Here is a 12,896-nt window from a genome sequence, read left to right as displayed (position 1 = left end):
CCAACATGGTGTCGGCCCTGTCGGTTGTGTCGCCTGTGTGCCCTAATCGAGAGTGCACTGTTCTCCCAAACAGGCGAAGCAGTTAGCTTCTTGGAGCATTTTGCGTCGAATGCGGGGGCAGTTGAAGTACGAATGCGTTCATCAAGAGGACGGCAAAACTCACCCAGGTGAGCGAGCGAACGCTTCACAAGTGGACAACGCAGGCGTTGACAGCGGTGGTGGTGGTGGTGACTTTCACTGCCTCGAAAAGAGTACACGCAGGGAGGCAGGCCGAGTGTTGTTACCGAAAAAGCTGGCAGCGTTATAGTGACGGACAACTTGCCATCTGTGAAGCAGGATAAAGTGCCGCCGATGAGTAGCCTCAAAAAGAACATACAGGCTTGGCTGTCCGGAAAAGGTGTTGAGCTCAGCTTGTCAACAACGTGAACACAGGTGAGGACTGATACCGTGTGGACTACATCGCTGAAGCTGCTGGCCATCTCGTTTTGTGCCTGCCACCCTACCACTGCCAACTGAGCCCGATAGAGCTTGTCTGCAGCAACATCAAGGGTTTCGTGGCCAGTTAAAAAAAGCCGTTTTTGCTCCAAGACATGCAGCCACTGGTTTGCAAGGCATCATGCAAGTGCCTGCTGAGAAATGGAAGAATTATGTGCAGCATGTTATCAATGAGGATGATGTAATGACAAAACTAGACCACATCACTGACAATGTTGTTGACCAAGGACCAGCAATTGTTGTCAACCTGGAGGGCGACATAACCGGCAGTGCTGAATGGGGGCTGTAATGAGGACGATGAGATGAGCACCTTTAACGTGCGAATGTGATTCCTTAAGTCAGCGCGCACAGGTCAGAGCCATTCAGTACTGTCGCAGTGAGAGTAACGAAAATGAGAACGCCGTAGTGGAGGGCTCCGGATGAATTCTGACTGCTTGTGCGTTGACTTTTGCACAGCACACGGGCCTGTTTTGCATTTCACCACCATCGACATTCGGTTGCACCGGCTTGCATTCGATCCAGCTAACTAGTGCAGTGACCAAGCTGGAGTAAATGAATTTATATGCACATGATAGGAACATTGAAAATAACTATGACGTGACAACAGAGGAACTGATACGAACAGGTGCTGACACAAAAAGGGGAGGGGGGGGGGGAGGTGGCTAGTCCCTTTGGAACGGCTTTAGCCTGACCAAAAACAAACAAACAAAAGAATAAAAGGACATCAAGCACCACCTGCTAGAGACAGAAAGAAGCTAACTGCTAGTACACCTTCTTTCAGATGGATGGAGCCACCTGTCAGTAATTGGTGGGGCGACAGGCGCATAGAAACACAGTCATGTAGTGCGCGCCATGCTGATTTGACGAGAGAGCTCTACCTTTGGTAGTGCTGCAAATATCCTGTGAGACGGCGTATAGGAGGCTGGAAAGGCTGAAAGTTGAACTGATAACATAAAATACAGTTTCAAGCCGCACGAGATAATATGCATAAAAAGTTTCCAAACTTTCTACTATTATTCCCCTGGCTTAGTGGGCAGATGTAATCTCCTCTAAAGACTAGGTTGGCTAACGGTTTTTCTTTGAAATGTCCTCCCGATTCTTCCATCAGGTGCCCAGTGGCTTTTCTTTTATCAATAAAGCTCAATTGAATTGTGAATTGTGGGATTTACCATCCCAAAGCAAAACAAGGGCTATGAAGGATGCTGTAGTGGAGGGTTGCATATTATTTAAAAGAACCTGGGGCTTCTAAACAAGCACTGACAATGCATAGCACGTGGGCGCCTTTTGTGTTTCATTTCCATGCGTTTCACAGCTGGGATTGAACATAGGTTCTCTGGCTCAGTGGAAAAGTGCCCCAACCACTGAGCCACCGTGGCAGGTTCTGTTATCATCCCCTAGGCACTGTAATGAGGGAGCGCATAACATGAAGTTTCTATCGTGAAAGATACCATCTAACACCAAAATGAGAGGTCAAACAGGCGTGTGCAAAAAGATGAAACTTACGCAAGAAGCCTACAGAAGAATACTTATATAGTCAAATTCATCAGCTGGCTAAGTAGCATTTGGTCTAATCACAAACTGCATTTTTTAAGAGTAATGTCGAGAACTGGGCTAAACATTCCATGTTTAACAGTGAAAACCAGGCAGCCAATGCTTCCCCACCTCGGCCTCAGGACTAGTAACTTGGCAGCACTCGCCATGACGCTTTCATCCCATTAAAATAACATTGCATCTTCACTTGTTACAAATTCACTTGACATTGCACCCATTACCAGAGTCCATGAGAAATGATGCACACTTCTCTGAGTTCTACTTACTTTTCTAGCTTATCAAAGTGTTATTCCTGGTAAAAACGGCATATCTGCAATCTCAGGATATCAGTCTCCCAATTTATTAACACTCAGTATTACTTTGGTATCTTGACCAACATAAGCAAATGTAGGCTCAAATTGTGTAGAAAAAAAAAAAACTAAACGACCACATCAAGGGAGAGATATATCGCATAGAAAGAGAAGACACGGTGGAGAAGCCTTGCCTGTAGTATGCATCAAACGTGTCAAAGCCCGCATCGGGAAAGTCGCTCAGGGGGTTCAGGTCATGGCAGATCTCAGCCACATAAAAGAATTGGGGCTTGTCCAGGTTGCGGTACCAGGGAGTCACCTGGAAAGGGTTTCCAAGAAAGGTGTAAACTTGAGGAGCAAGGACATCACAAGGGAACACTAATCATCACAAGCAGCAGCTCCTTTTAAAACTACAGCTGAAGAGGTAATGGTGTGTGGGCAAGAACAAGGAACACTTGTCTCTGAAAAGTTACCAAAAAAAAAGTGACAAGTAACCTAAATGGCTAACTGCCATTTTTGGTGGATCTATTATTAACAGTGCAGACTTTTGCAGGCTTGCTTGTCGTGTCGCAGCATGACCTGTAGGCTGCACAAATTACTGGCTGATGGGCCCTGTCTTCAAGTTCTCACAGGCTAGATCTTGAAACTTTTGCGGTAAGTGGCAACAAAAAATGGTACCACTAAAGTCTGCAACAAGACCGATATTTAGGTGTGACCTGGTATTTCAAGATATTAAGCAAGTTTGAGTTAACAATGGTTTAGTGTATATTTGCTATACGAGACTGGGGCAAGCCATCTTCTATTATCAGATGCATGAAGTCCCATTTATTATAGCAACCAAAACCACTGACTTCCGATGTAGGCTGAGCTCTCTTAGCTTGAGTATTTAATGTGCAAACAAGGCATGCTGGACTCCACTACAATCAACTACACTACGCGCAACTGATGCTTAGCCAGGTACACAAAGCCCTCCAGTATAAAAGACAACACAATGCATACTTGCCATTTTACACATACATAATGCGACCACAAGTATAAATAATCAGTTCGCTGCTTCCAGGTTTAAAAAGAAAGGCTCACAAACAAACACTGACCACAGTGTCAAGGTAGTCTTCTTCCTTGAAGACGAACAGCTCACGCTCTTCCTCAGGGATACGCCGCGGCATGAAGTGCTCTTCTTCACAAATGCGCTGCACGAACTGCCAGTCGATGGACGCAGAGCCTGGCTGATCTTCAGTTCCCTTTACTGAGCAGAAAACAGAATGACATTAAGGCTCTGCCAAATCTCCGACTGCTTTCAGGCAGCCGCAATACATACACACAGATTCACTACAGCTACATAATACACATTCTTACTTCTTATATGCGCATTACAGAGGTAATGACATTACCGATCACAGCAGAACTTAGTGCACACGTCCTCGGTTCATATGCTACAAAAAAAGAGCGGGTTACAAAAATGTCGCATAGACTTAAGCTGTTTTTCTTCCGGTTAATACATTACCAGATAACATGCCTTCCTGATAACTACATTAAAACTTTTGATAAATCCTGGTCATAAGATATGTTAACCTACCAACAGCAGACGTGCAAACATACGAACAGGCCAAGCCTGGGGACATGTGACATGAAAATTTGAAATGCAGCAGCAGTCACCCGCCGCAGTGGCTTCTCTGCGGTGACAAGGCGCAAAGGGGCAGTGCAAAAAAAAAAAGGCAATGATGCGTTAACACACGAGTCGGCCGTTTCCGCGGGGCCGCGACACGAAGAGGAAAAACACAGCGGGCTTCTTTGCAGTGCTTATAAGCAGGGGGGGAAGGGGGGGGGGGGATATCTGGAAGCTACAGCATGCGCTTTGCAACGCAGAAAGAATGGCAAGGACACTGCAGTGACTTCCCACAGTGTTTAGGCGTCAGGCAGCGAAGCATCCGAAAACGAGGAAGCGATACTGGCTACTTCTACCATTGCTATTGAAGGATTAGATGTGTTGTGAAGTTTCTTTGGTGCTAAGGATAGTATGATTGCGGACTTAATTCTGCAAGCACTAGAAAAGGAACTATTTCAGCCTTCTGCCAAAAAATCATAATGGATGTTTTTATGCAGTGAAACTGTACATAATGCCTTTGTGCCTCATTTACTAGTCACATATTCTGTATCTTAGATGCTTGGGTCAGGAATTTTTCAGGGCAACAAGTTTTTTCACCGTGTTTCATAAAGACATACCATCATGGTTCTACGTACGTCTGTTTTTTTTTGGGGGGGGGGGGGGCATTAATCAATATTGGTTCTTGTGAAACTCAAAAGACAGTCCAAAAAACCTAGGGTTTTAGGAACGTAGCTTAAGAACCTGTAGGCTAAAGCCCCGGTGGTCTTTTGACCGCTTTTTGCGGATCTGGCCTTGGCCACGGCTGCCTTTCATCGCAGGCGGGAAGGAGAAAGAAGACGACGTTTGTTCTCTTGGCTGCCTGAGTGGTGCTGCTGCCTCGGGGCCCTTTGGGGTCCCCCGAGGCAACTGTTCCGGTTGTGGTTTGCAGTCTTGGGCCTGCCTGGCGTCGTCATGACTGGTCTGCGGGCTCGGTGCGCGGTTGTCTTGACCGTTTTTGCGGTCGGGACCCTTTCTGTGGACTGACTGTCGGCGGCTGTCTGCGGTCCCTCCCTGGCGGCTTGACCTGCACCCTGCTCTTCTCTTCGGGCACGGACTTTGGGCCTTAGCGAGGCCCGTGGCCGGCTCCGCCCTGCCGCACTGGTGGTTGGGGGTTTTCTCGGACGCCGCCGCCACCATAAGCGCCTCGAGCGCTTCTCCTCCTGCGTCGCCCACGGAGGCGGCCTTGCCTGCGGTGGCTCATCGTCGCCTTTCGCCGGGCACGACCTCGGACCCGAGTGCCTCGGTGGCTATGTCCGTTCCGTGTCCGCCGTTTGCGGAGGCCGGGGACAACTTTCTCGCCGGTGTTTCAGATCCGGGTTCGACCGTGCAGCCTCTAGCTGCGCCTCGGACCGCGGGCGCTTCGGAGCTGTCGGAGCCATCCCTACTACCGGCGGATGGCGTCGTCCCGGGTGCGACCTCGGGGGTGCTGGGACCCTCTGACACGGAGATGGTTTCTGGCCAGGAGCGGCTGGACGAAATGGCCCCGTTCCTGGAGTCGTTGGGCGCGGAGTCGCAGTTGGAGGTGGCAGCTGGACTGGTCCGGTTCGGCTTTGAGCTCATTCCATCTATGGATGCTGCCATGGCAGTGCAGGAGCAAATCGTCGCAAAGCTCAACGATAAGGACAACAAAATGTCCTTGTCATTGCGCACGACGCTCGCAACGCGTCGTGAGATGTGGGCCGCCTCACAGTCGGAGCTTGTTGTGGCCAGGCAGGAGGCCAAGGCTGCGCGGCGGGAGGCAAAGGTGCTTCACGAGCACCTTGCCTTCGCAGAGGCCCGCTTGTGGTCCGGTCCTGTGGAGCCTCCGCGTAGGACATTCGCAGAGGTTCTCAGGTCTGGGGCATCTGCTGGAGAGAGGACGGCAGGAGACTCGTTGCCGCTGGTTCCGGGACCTGCGGGTGTGTTGCTGGTGAGGTGTGACCACGCGCACGTTGCGTTCTTCACCCCCGTGGTGCCCTCTTGGACGCCCGCTCGTGAAGTTGCGGCGGCGCTTAAATCTAACATTGATCCGGAGGCCGCAGGTATTGGGCCTGTTGTCCTTCGCCACACGAGGCTTGGCGTGACCGTGTTAGAGGAGGACCGGCAGTCCTTGGATAAACTGACTGAGGTGGTCAGACGAAGTGCGCCCGCAAGTGTGGCTATGACAGTTAGGATTGCCGAGAAGAGGCAGCCCCATGTAAAGCTCATCGGGGTCGATCCCGATGTTTCTTCTGAAGACCTGGTTCGAGTGCTTAACATGCGCAATCGACCTCGACGCGGGGTCTACGGTTGTCAGGTTTTCCTTCCAGGAAAGGTCGGGCAACTGTACGCATGTGTTGGCTGTTGCACCGGACGCGTTTGCGCGCCTGATGTCTAGGGGTCATGTGACTGTGGGGTGGACAAGGGCGCGGGTTGAGGAGGACTTGATGTTCCGATGCGCACCTTCTGCGCGACCTACGGCCACACGCGCAAAGGGTGCCGTGCGTGGTCTGATCCTGCAAGGGCGGTCTGCATGAAGTGCGGGGGCGCGCACTTGGCGGAATCTTGCGGGGTAAGGGCTGGGGACGCGGAGGTTTGCTGCGCGGAGCGTAGGAGGGCGGGGAGGCCTTCCGACTCTCACTATGCAGGCGCTCGGACGTGTCCGGTTTTTCAGGCTCGTATGCGTGGCTTAGATCGAGGACCGACTATGGATAGTATTTTTCTTTTATTAATTGCTGTTAAGGCGATCGCAGCATTTTTTCTTTTTGGCCTGGTTGATGGAGGAGGCGCTCCCTTGGGGGCGTTGCTCAGTATGTAGACCGGTGTGTCTTTTTGTTTCCTTTTGCACGGCAGGTGCAGGTAGTTTTTTTCAATTTTAGTGTTGTGTTTTAACCGAGAGTACATGTTTTCATTTTCTTTTTCTCTCTTGCCTGCCGGCATTGGTGTCTGGTTTTTTGGGGCCTTGCGCTCTTTTGCTGCGGTCCCCTCTAAAGTTACAAAAGTTAGTAATTCGGAGTTTATGCTTGCATGTTAGCGTTTTGGTTTAGTTTTTCTTTTTATGCTGTCTATATCGGTTTGTACTGGCCGTGCTGAACCTTTCAGCAGCGCGTTTGGCGATGGTAAAATTTTTTTCATTGGCGTTTATTCTTTTATCATGGCTGGCCAAGTGCCGCAGATTGCTTTGATCAGTGCATGGCATGTTTGTTTGGTATTTTTGCTCGTTGCACTGATCTGTGGACCACGTGCAGCGCCGTGCTGTTTATTGTTTTTGCTGCGCTCTGCGTGGCTATGCATTTTCTTTTTTGTTTTGGAGAACAGTAGTGATGTTGACCGTTGGGGTCTTTCGCGGCCTTTTATTTTTACTTTCTCTTGCTTGGGGTGTTTTTTTATTGGAGACTAATTTTATTTTAGATTTAAGTTTAGGTATTGGGGACGGGAAGTTTTGGGGCTTTTCTTTCCTTGCCGCCGGCGGTCACATTGCTGTGTTCGGTTTGCTCAATTTTCTCAATCTTTTCAAGATTTGCTATTGTTGGCGGTTTTAGTATTCAAGATTGGGCGGCCCATGCCTGAGGAGTTGGTGGTCGGTGTGTTTTTTCGTCGCGGCGGTGGTTGTACCTCTCTCCCAGGCAGTGTGCGTGTTGGGAGGTCCTTGGCTGGGGCTTGGTGTCTGGGTAGCGGCGGTTTTTTGGATGTTTTTACTGCCCGTGTTTTGTCGGTTGCTCTTTGCCGCCCTCTCCTTTTGCAGTCTGGATTTAGGTTTTATTTTATACTTTTGTTTTCTATTGATTTTTTCTTTTCTGTATTCTCATAGTTCCTTTGCTTTTTGTGCGATTCAATTTTGAAATTCTCTCTATTTTTCTTTTTTTGTTTTTCTTTTTGTTTATTTTTTCTTTACGTGGTTCTTTCAGTTACATCATCAATTATTTTATAATCTCTTTCTTTTCTCCTTCTGGCAACATCGTTTTGGCTGTTTTTCCTGGTGGTGCTTTCTGCTTTTTATATTTGTCTTTTCACGCTGTTCATTTTGGTTTAGTTGCTTTTTGTGTGCTACTTATTTTAGCAGATATTCAGGTCAACTTGGATCATTGTAAGAAGGCGACGGGGGTGCTCATAGACCGTTTGGGAGAGGGGGACATTGATCAGGCCATTATTTCGGACCCGTATGTTCAGGGAAACGCAATTTCAGGGTTGCCTCCGGAGTGGCCCTGTATTGCAGCAGAAAATGGGCCAAGAGCGGCCATTCCGGTTCGAAGGATGGTTTGGGACGTGTTCCCGGTCCTGGTCACTCCCCGTGTCGACGCGGTTTCTTGTACGGGGAGGGACGGCAGTTTCGTAGTCGTTTCGGCATATGCTGCGCCGCACCAGTCGATGGCGCCGGTTTTTGACGATCTTTGAGCCTGTCTTTGCCTTGCCGGTGCTGTGCCCGTGGTGCTCGGGGGGGATTTTAACGCCAAGCACCTAACGTGGGGCCCTCATCCCTGTGATGCTCGGGGAGATGAGTTCCTCTGATTTACCGTGGGATCGGGCCTACTCGTGCTCAACGACCCGGCGTCTCCCCCGACTTATTCCACCGCATATGTTGACGGCTGAATCGATGTCACCCTCGCAACCCCATCTTTGGTGCTGACGGGGTTGCGATCGAGGGTGGCGGAGACGGTCAGCTTGTCTGAGCACCAGCACGTCAAAGTGCACTTTGGTGCGGGCACAGCGCCGAGGGAAAGGCGATTGACGTACCGGGCTCAGTCTGGCAACCGCTGCCAGACTGAGCGGACGTGTTTTTCAGGGCTCCTGCCTGGGTCTCTGGCTCGCGCACCCAGGCGCATGAGGCGCCACTGTTCCTGCCTACTGCTGGTGCCGGGGGGCCTGCCCTTCCCTGGGGGCCTCTCTGGTCCTGGTTCTGGCGGTTTCTTGTGGTCCCCAGTCTGCTGCTGGTGACTTTTGACTGCTTTTGACAGTTTTTTGGCGCTTTTTGCAGTTCTGGCCTCGGCCGGGTGCCCTGGTGCTTGGGCCGCCGCCGCTCCTGCTGCCGGGCCCTTCCCGGGGCTCCGGTCCTGGTCGTGGCGGTCTCCGGTGGGATCCTGGACCAGTTGCCGGCGGCTTTCTGACCGCTCTTTTGCAGTTTTGTGGCTGTTTTTCGCGGGCCCGGCCTTGGACGCAGCCACCTTTTGTTGTGGCCCGGGAAGGAAAAAGAAGAGGAAGACGGAGTTTGCTCTCTCGGCCACTTGAGCGGTGCCGCTGCCTCGGGGCCCCTTTGGGGTCTATTGGGGCGCCTGTACCAGTGGTGTTTGGCAGTTCCGGGCTTGCCCGGTGGTGCTGTGACCGGTTCGCGGGCTTGGTCCGTGGTCGTTCTGGCCGTTTTTGCGGTTGGGTCTCTTGCCGTGGTCCAGTCGTCGGCGGCTGTTAGCAGCCTTTTCCTGGTGGCCTGACCAGCGCTCAGCTCTACTCTTTGGGCACGGGCTTTGGGCCTCGCGCCGAGGTCTCGCCCTTGCGAGGCCTGCGGTCGGCTTCGCCCTGACGCACTGGTTGTCAGGGGTCATTTCGGCCGCCGCCACCGCCATGAGCGCTTCGGCACTTCTCCTTCGGCGTCGGCCGTGGAGACGGCAGTGCCCGTGGTCGCCCTTCATCGGCTGCTTCGCCGTCGTTCTCGGAGGCCGGGGATGACCTCCTCGCCAGGGTGTCTGTTCCGGCTTGGACCGCGCAGCCGCCTGTGGCTGCACCTCGGACCGCGGCTGGTTTAGAGTTTTCCGGGCCGTCCCCGCCGCTGTCGGACGGTGTTGTTCCGGGTGGGACCTCGGGGGTGCCGGGTCCTTTGGACGCGGAGGTGACAGTGTCTGGCCAGGAGCGGTCGGGCGAGTTGGCTCCGTTCTTGGAGTCGGCGGGCGGTGTGGAGTCGCCGTTGGAGGTGGCGGCTGGGCCTGTCCGGTCGGTGCCGGGGGACGGGCCTGTGTTTCGAGCCGGTGCTGTCAATGGATGCTGCCGTGGCGGTGCAGGAGAGGATTATTGCCGAACTGAACGACAAGGACAATAAGATGTCATTGTCTTTGCGCACGGCGCTCGCTACGGAAGTGGCGGGCGTGCGGCCGATTTTCGATTTTTGGGTTCTGGTTTTTGATTCCAGGGGCCGTGCTGAGGTGCTCCGCGACACGTGGGCCGCCTCGCAGGCGGAACTTGTGGCGGCCAGGCGGGAGGCCGAGGCCGCGCGACGGGAGGCGGACGTGCTGCGGGAGCGCCTTGCCTTCGCCGGGGGTCGTTTGCGTTCCGGCCTTGTGGAGCCTCCGTGCAGGACATTTGCGGAGGTCTTGAGGTCCGGGGCTGCGGCGTCTGCCGGAGGGAGGACGGCGGGGGACTCTCTGCTGCCGCCGGTTCCGGGACCTTCGAGTGCGGTCCCGGTGAGCCGTGAGCACGCGCACGTCGCGTTTTTGACACCCACAACGCCCTCTCCGACGCCCACACCGCGACGTGGCGGCTGCGCTTAAGTGTAACATAGATCCAGAGGCCGTGGGTATTGGGCCGGTCGTCCTTTGCCACACGAGGCTCGGAGTAACCGTGCTGGCGGAGGACCGGCAGTCACTGGATAGGTTGACGGAGGCAGTTAGAAGAAAACGCGCCCTGGAGTGTGGTGATGACAGTCAGAGTCGTGGAGAGGAGGCGGCCTCATGTTAAACTTATCGGGGTTGATCCAGACGTTTCGCCTGAAGGTTTAATTCAGGTATTGAACACGTGGAACCAGGGATTGGACCTGGACGCGGGGTCCACGGTCGTTTGATTTTCATTCTTAGAGCGATCGGGTAATTGAACGTACGTCTTGGCCGTCTTACCGGACGCTTTTGCGCGATTGATGTCGAGGGGTCGAGTGACGGTGGGGTGGATGAGGGCGCGGGTGGAGGAGGACCTGCACGTCCCTATGTGCACATTTTGCACCACTTACGGCCACACGCGCTCCGACCCAGTGAGGGTCGTTTGCACGAAGTGCGGAGGTGCGCACCTGGCAGAGTCGTGCGGGGTTAGGGCCGGGGATGTGGGGGTCTGCTGTGCAGAGTGTAGAAGGGCGGGTAGGCCTTCGGACTCTCACTGCGCGGGCGCCCAGACGTGTCTGGTCTTGCGTGCTCGCGTTGAGGAGCTCAAATCGAGAACCGAGTATGGGTAGCGTTTTTCTTTTGCTGTGTGCCATTAGGTGGACTGCAGCGTTTTGTCTTGGTTGTGGGGCGAGGCGTTGGGCATTGTTTATATGGTAATTCGGTGTGTTCTGTTGTTCTCTTTTGCGCGGCAGGCGCGGATAGCTTTTTGTTTTTTGGTAGTTTTTTTCAAATTCAGTGCTGTGTTTTTGATTGGGCGCAGGGGTTTTCTTTTTCGTTTTCGCCTGCTGGCATCAGCTTTTGGTTTGTGGGGGTTTTGTGTTTTTTCGCTGTGGTCCCCTTTAAAGGTACAATTTCAGAAGTTTGTAATTCAACGTTTGTGCGTTAGTGGTTTGTTTTGTTTTATTTTGTTTTCGCGCAATTTGTGTCGCCTTGTCCTGGCTGCGCCGAGCCCGTCAGCGGCATATATTGAGGTGGTGAAAAATTTTGACGGGCGTCTTTTCTTTTTTTACGGCCGATCGCGTGCTGCGGTCTGTTTTGATCGGTGTGCGGCGTTTATTTTTTCTGTTTGTTGCACCGATCGGTGGACGGCCTGCCGCGCCGTGCTGATTTTTGTATTTTTTGCAGCGCGGTGTTGGTGGACGGTTTTTGTGTTCTGGTTTGGGCGGCCCGTGTCTGGGGAGTATGTAGTGGTTGGTGCGTGTTTTCGTCGGGGCGGCGGTGGTCGTCCCTCTCTCCCGGTCGGTGTGCATGTTGGGGGGTTTCTGGTTGTAACTTGGTGTCTGCGCAGGGGTGGGCTTTCATATGTTATTGCTATAGTATGAGTGCGGGGGTATTTTGACGGGCGTCTTTTCTTTTTTTACGGCCGATCGCATGCTGCGGTCTGTTTTGATCGGTGTGCGGCGTTTATTTTTTCTGTTTGTTGCACCGATCGGTGGACGGCCTGCCGCGCCGTGCTGATTTTTGTATTTTTTGCAGCGCGGTGTTGGTGGACGGTTTTTGTGTTCTGGTTTGGGCGGCCCGTGTCTGGGGAGTATGTAGTGGTTGGTGCGTGTTTTCGTCGGGGCGGCGGTGGTCGTCCCTCTCTCCCGGTCGGTGTGCATGTTGGGGGGTTTCTGGTTGTAACTTGGTGTCTGCGCAGGGGTGGGCTTTCATATGTTATTGCTATAGTATGAGTGCGGGGGTTTCTTTTGTATTTTTTTCTTTTGATTTTTTCTGTGGTTTCAAATTTTCTGTTTTTTGTGATTCGATTTCAAAATTTTTTCTATTTTCCTTTTATGTTTTCTTATTATTTCTCAATGTGTGGTTCTTTTGTTTGCACTTTCAATCGGTTAATAATCTTTTTCTTTTTTCCCTTTGGCAATGCCGTTTCTGTTGTTTTTCTTGCTGGTGATTTTTGTCTTTTAGATTTGTTTTTTCGTGCTGTTTGTTTTGGTTTTGTTGCTTTTGGCATGCTTTTCCTATTGGCAGATTTTCCTCCTCCTCTCTTCCTTTTTGTTTATCAGGACTGTTTGTTTTCAGGTTATTTTTCTTTATGTTAGATGGCTAATCTGTTTTCTCTTTCGTCATTCAGGTAAATCTAGATCATTGCAAAAAGGAGACAAGGGTGCTTGTGGACCGCTTGGGAGAGGGGGATTTCGGATCCTTACGTTAGGGGAGATGCGATTCCGGGACTGCCTCCGGAGTGGCCCTGCATTGCGGCGAAGAGTGGGCCGACAGCAGCCATCGTAGTTAAGAGGGTAGCCTGGGATGTGTTCCCGGTGCAGGTGACTCCCCGTGTCGTCGCGGTCTCCTGTACGGGGAGGAAAGGTACTTTTGTGGTGGTCTCTGCATACGCTGCGCCGCACCAGTCGGTGGCGCCGGTTTTTGATGATCTGCGAG

The 12,896-nt window shown here is 52.2% G+C and overlaps 1 protein-coding gene across 2 annotated transcripts in view; it reads right to left on the bottom strand.

Annotated features, from left to right (window-relative positions):
- Dcr-1 (Endoribonuclease Dcr-1) overlaps window positions 1-12,896 on the bottom strand; it is a 62,609-nt gene that overhangs the window by 17,788 nt on the left and 31,925 nt on the right. For both annotated transcript variants that reach the window (XM_077665335.1, XM_077665336.1), the window contains 2 exons: window positions 3,431-3,582; window positions 2,531-2,655 (listed from right to left, as the gene is read on the bottom strand). In XM_077665335.1, the coding sequence (XP_077521461.1) occupies window positions 2,531-2,655; window positions 3,431-3,582 (277 nt within the window). The remainder of the gene's footprint in view (window positions 1-2,530; window positions 2,656-3,430; window positions 3,583-12,896) is intronic.

The sequence above is a fragment of the Amblyomma americanum genome, chromosome 5, assembly GCF_052857255.1.
Source record: "Amblyomma americanum isolate KBUSLIRL-KWMA chromosome 5, ASM5285725v1, whole genome shotgun sequence".
NCBI lineage: Eukaryota > Metazoa > Arthropoda > Arachnida > Ixodida > Ixodidae > Amblyomma > Amblyomma americanum.
The sequence above is the reverse complement of the archived record's forward strand: the minus strand, read 5'-3'. Positions and strand labels throughout refer to the sequence as shown.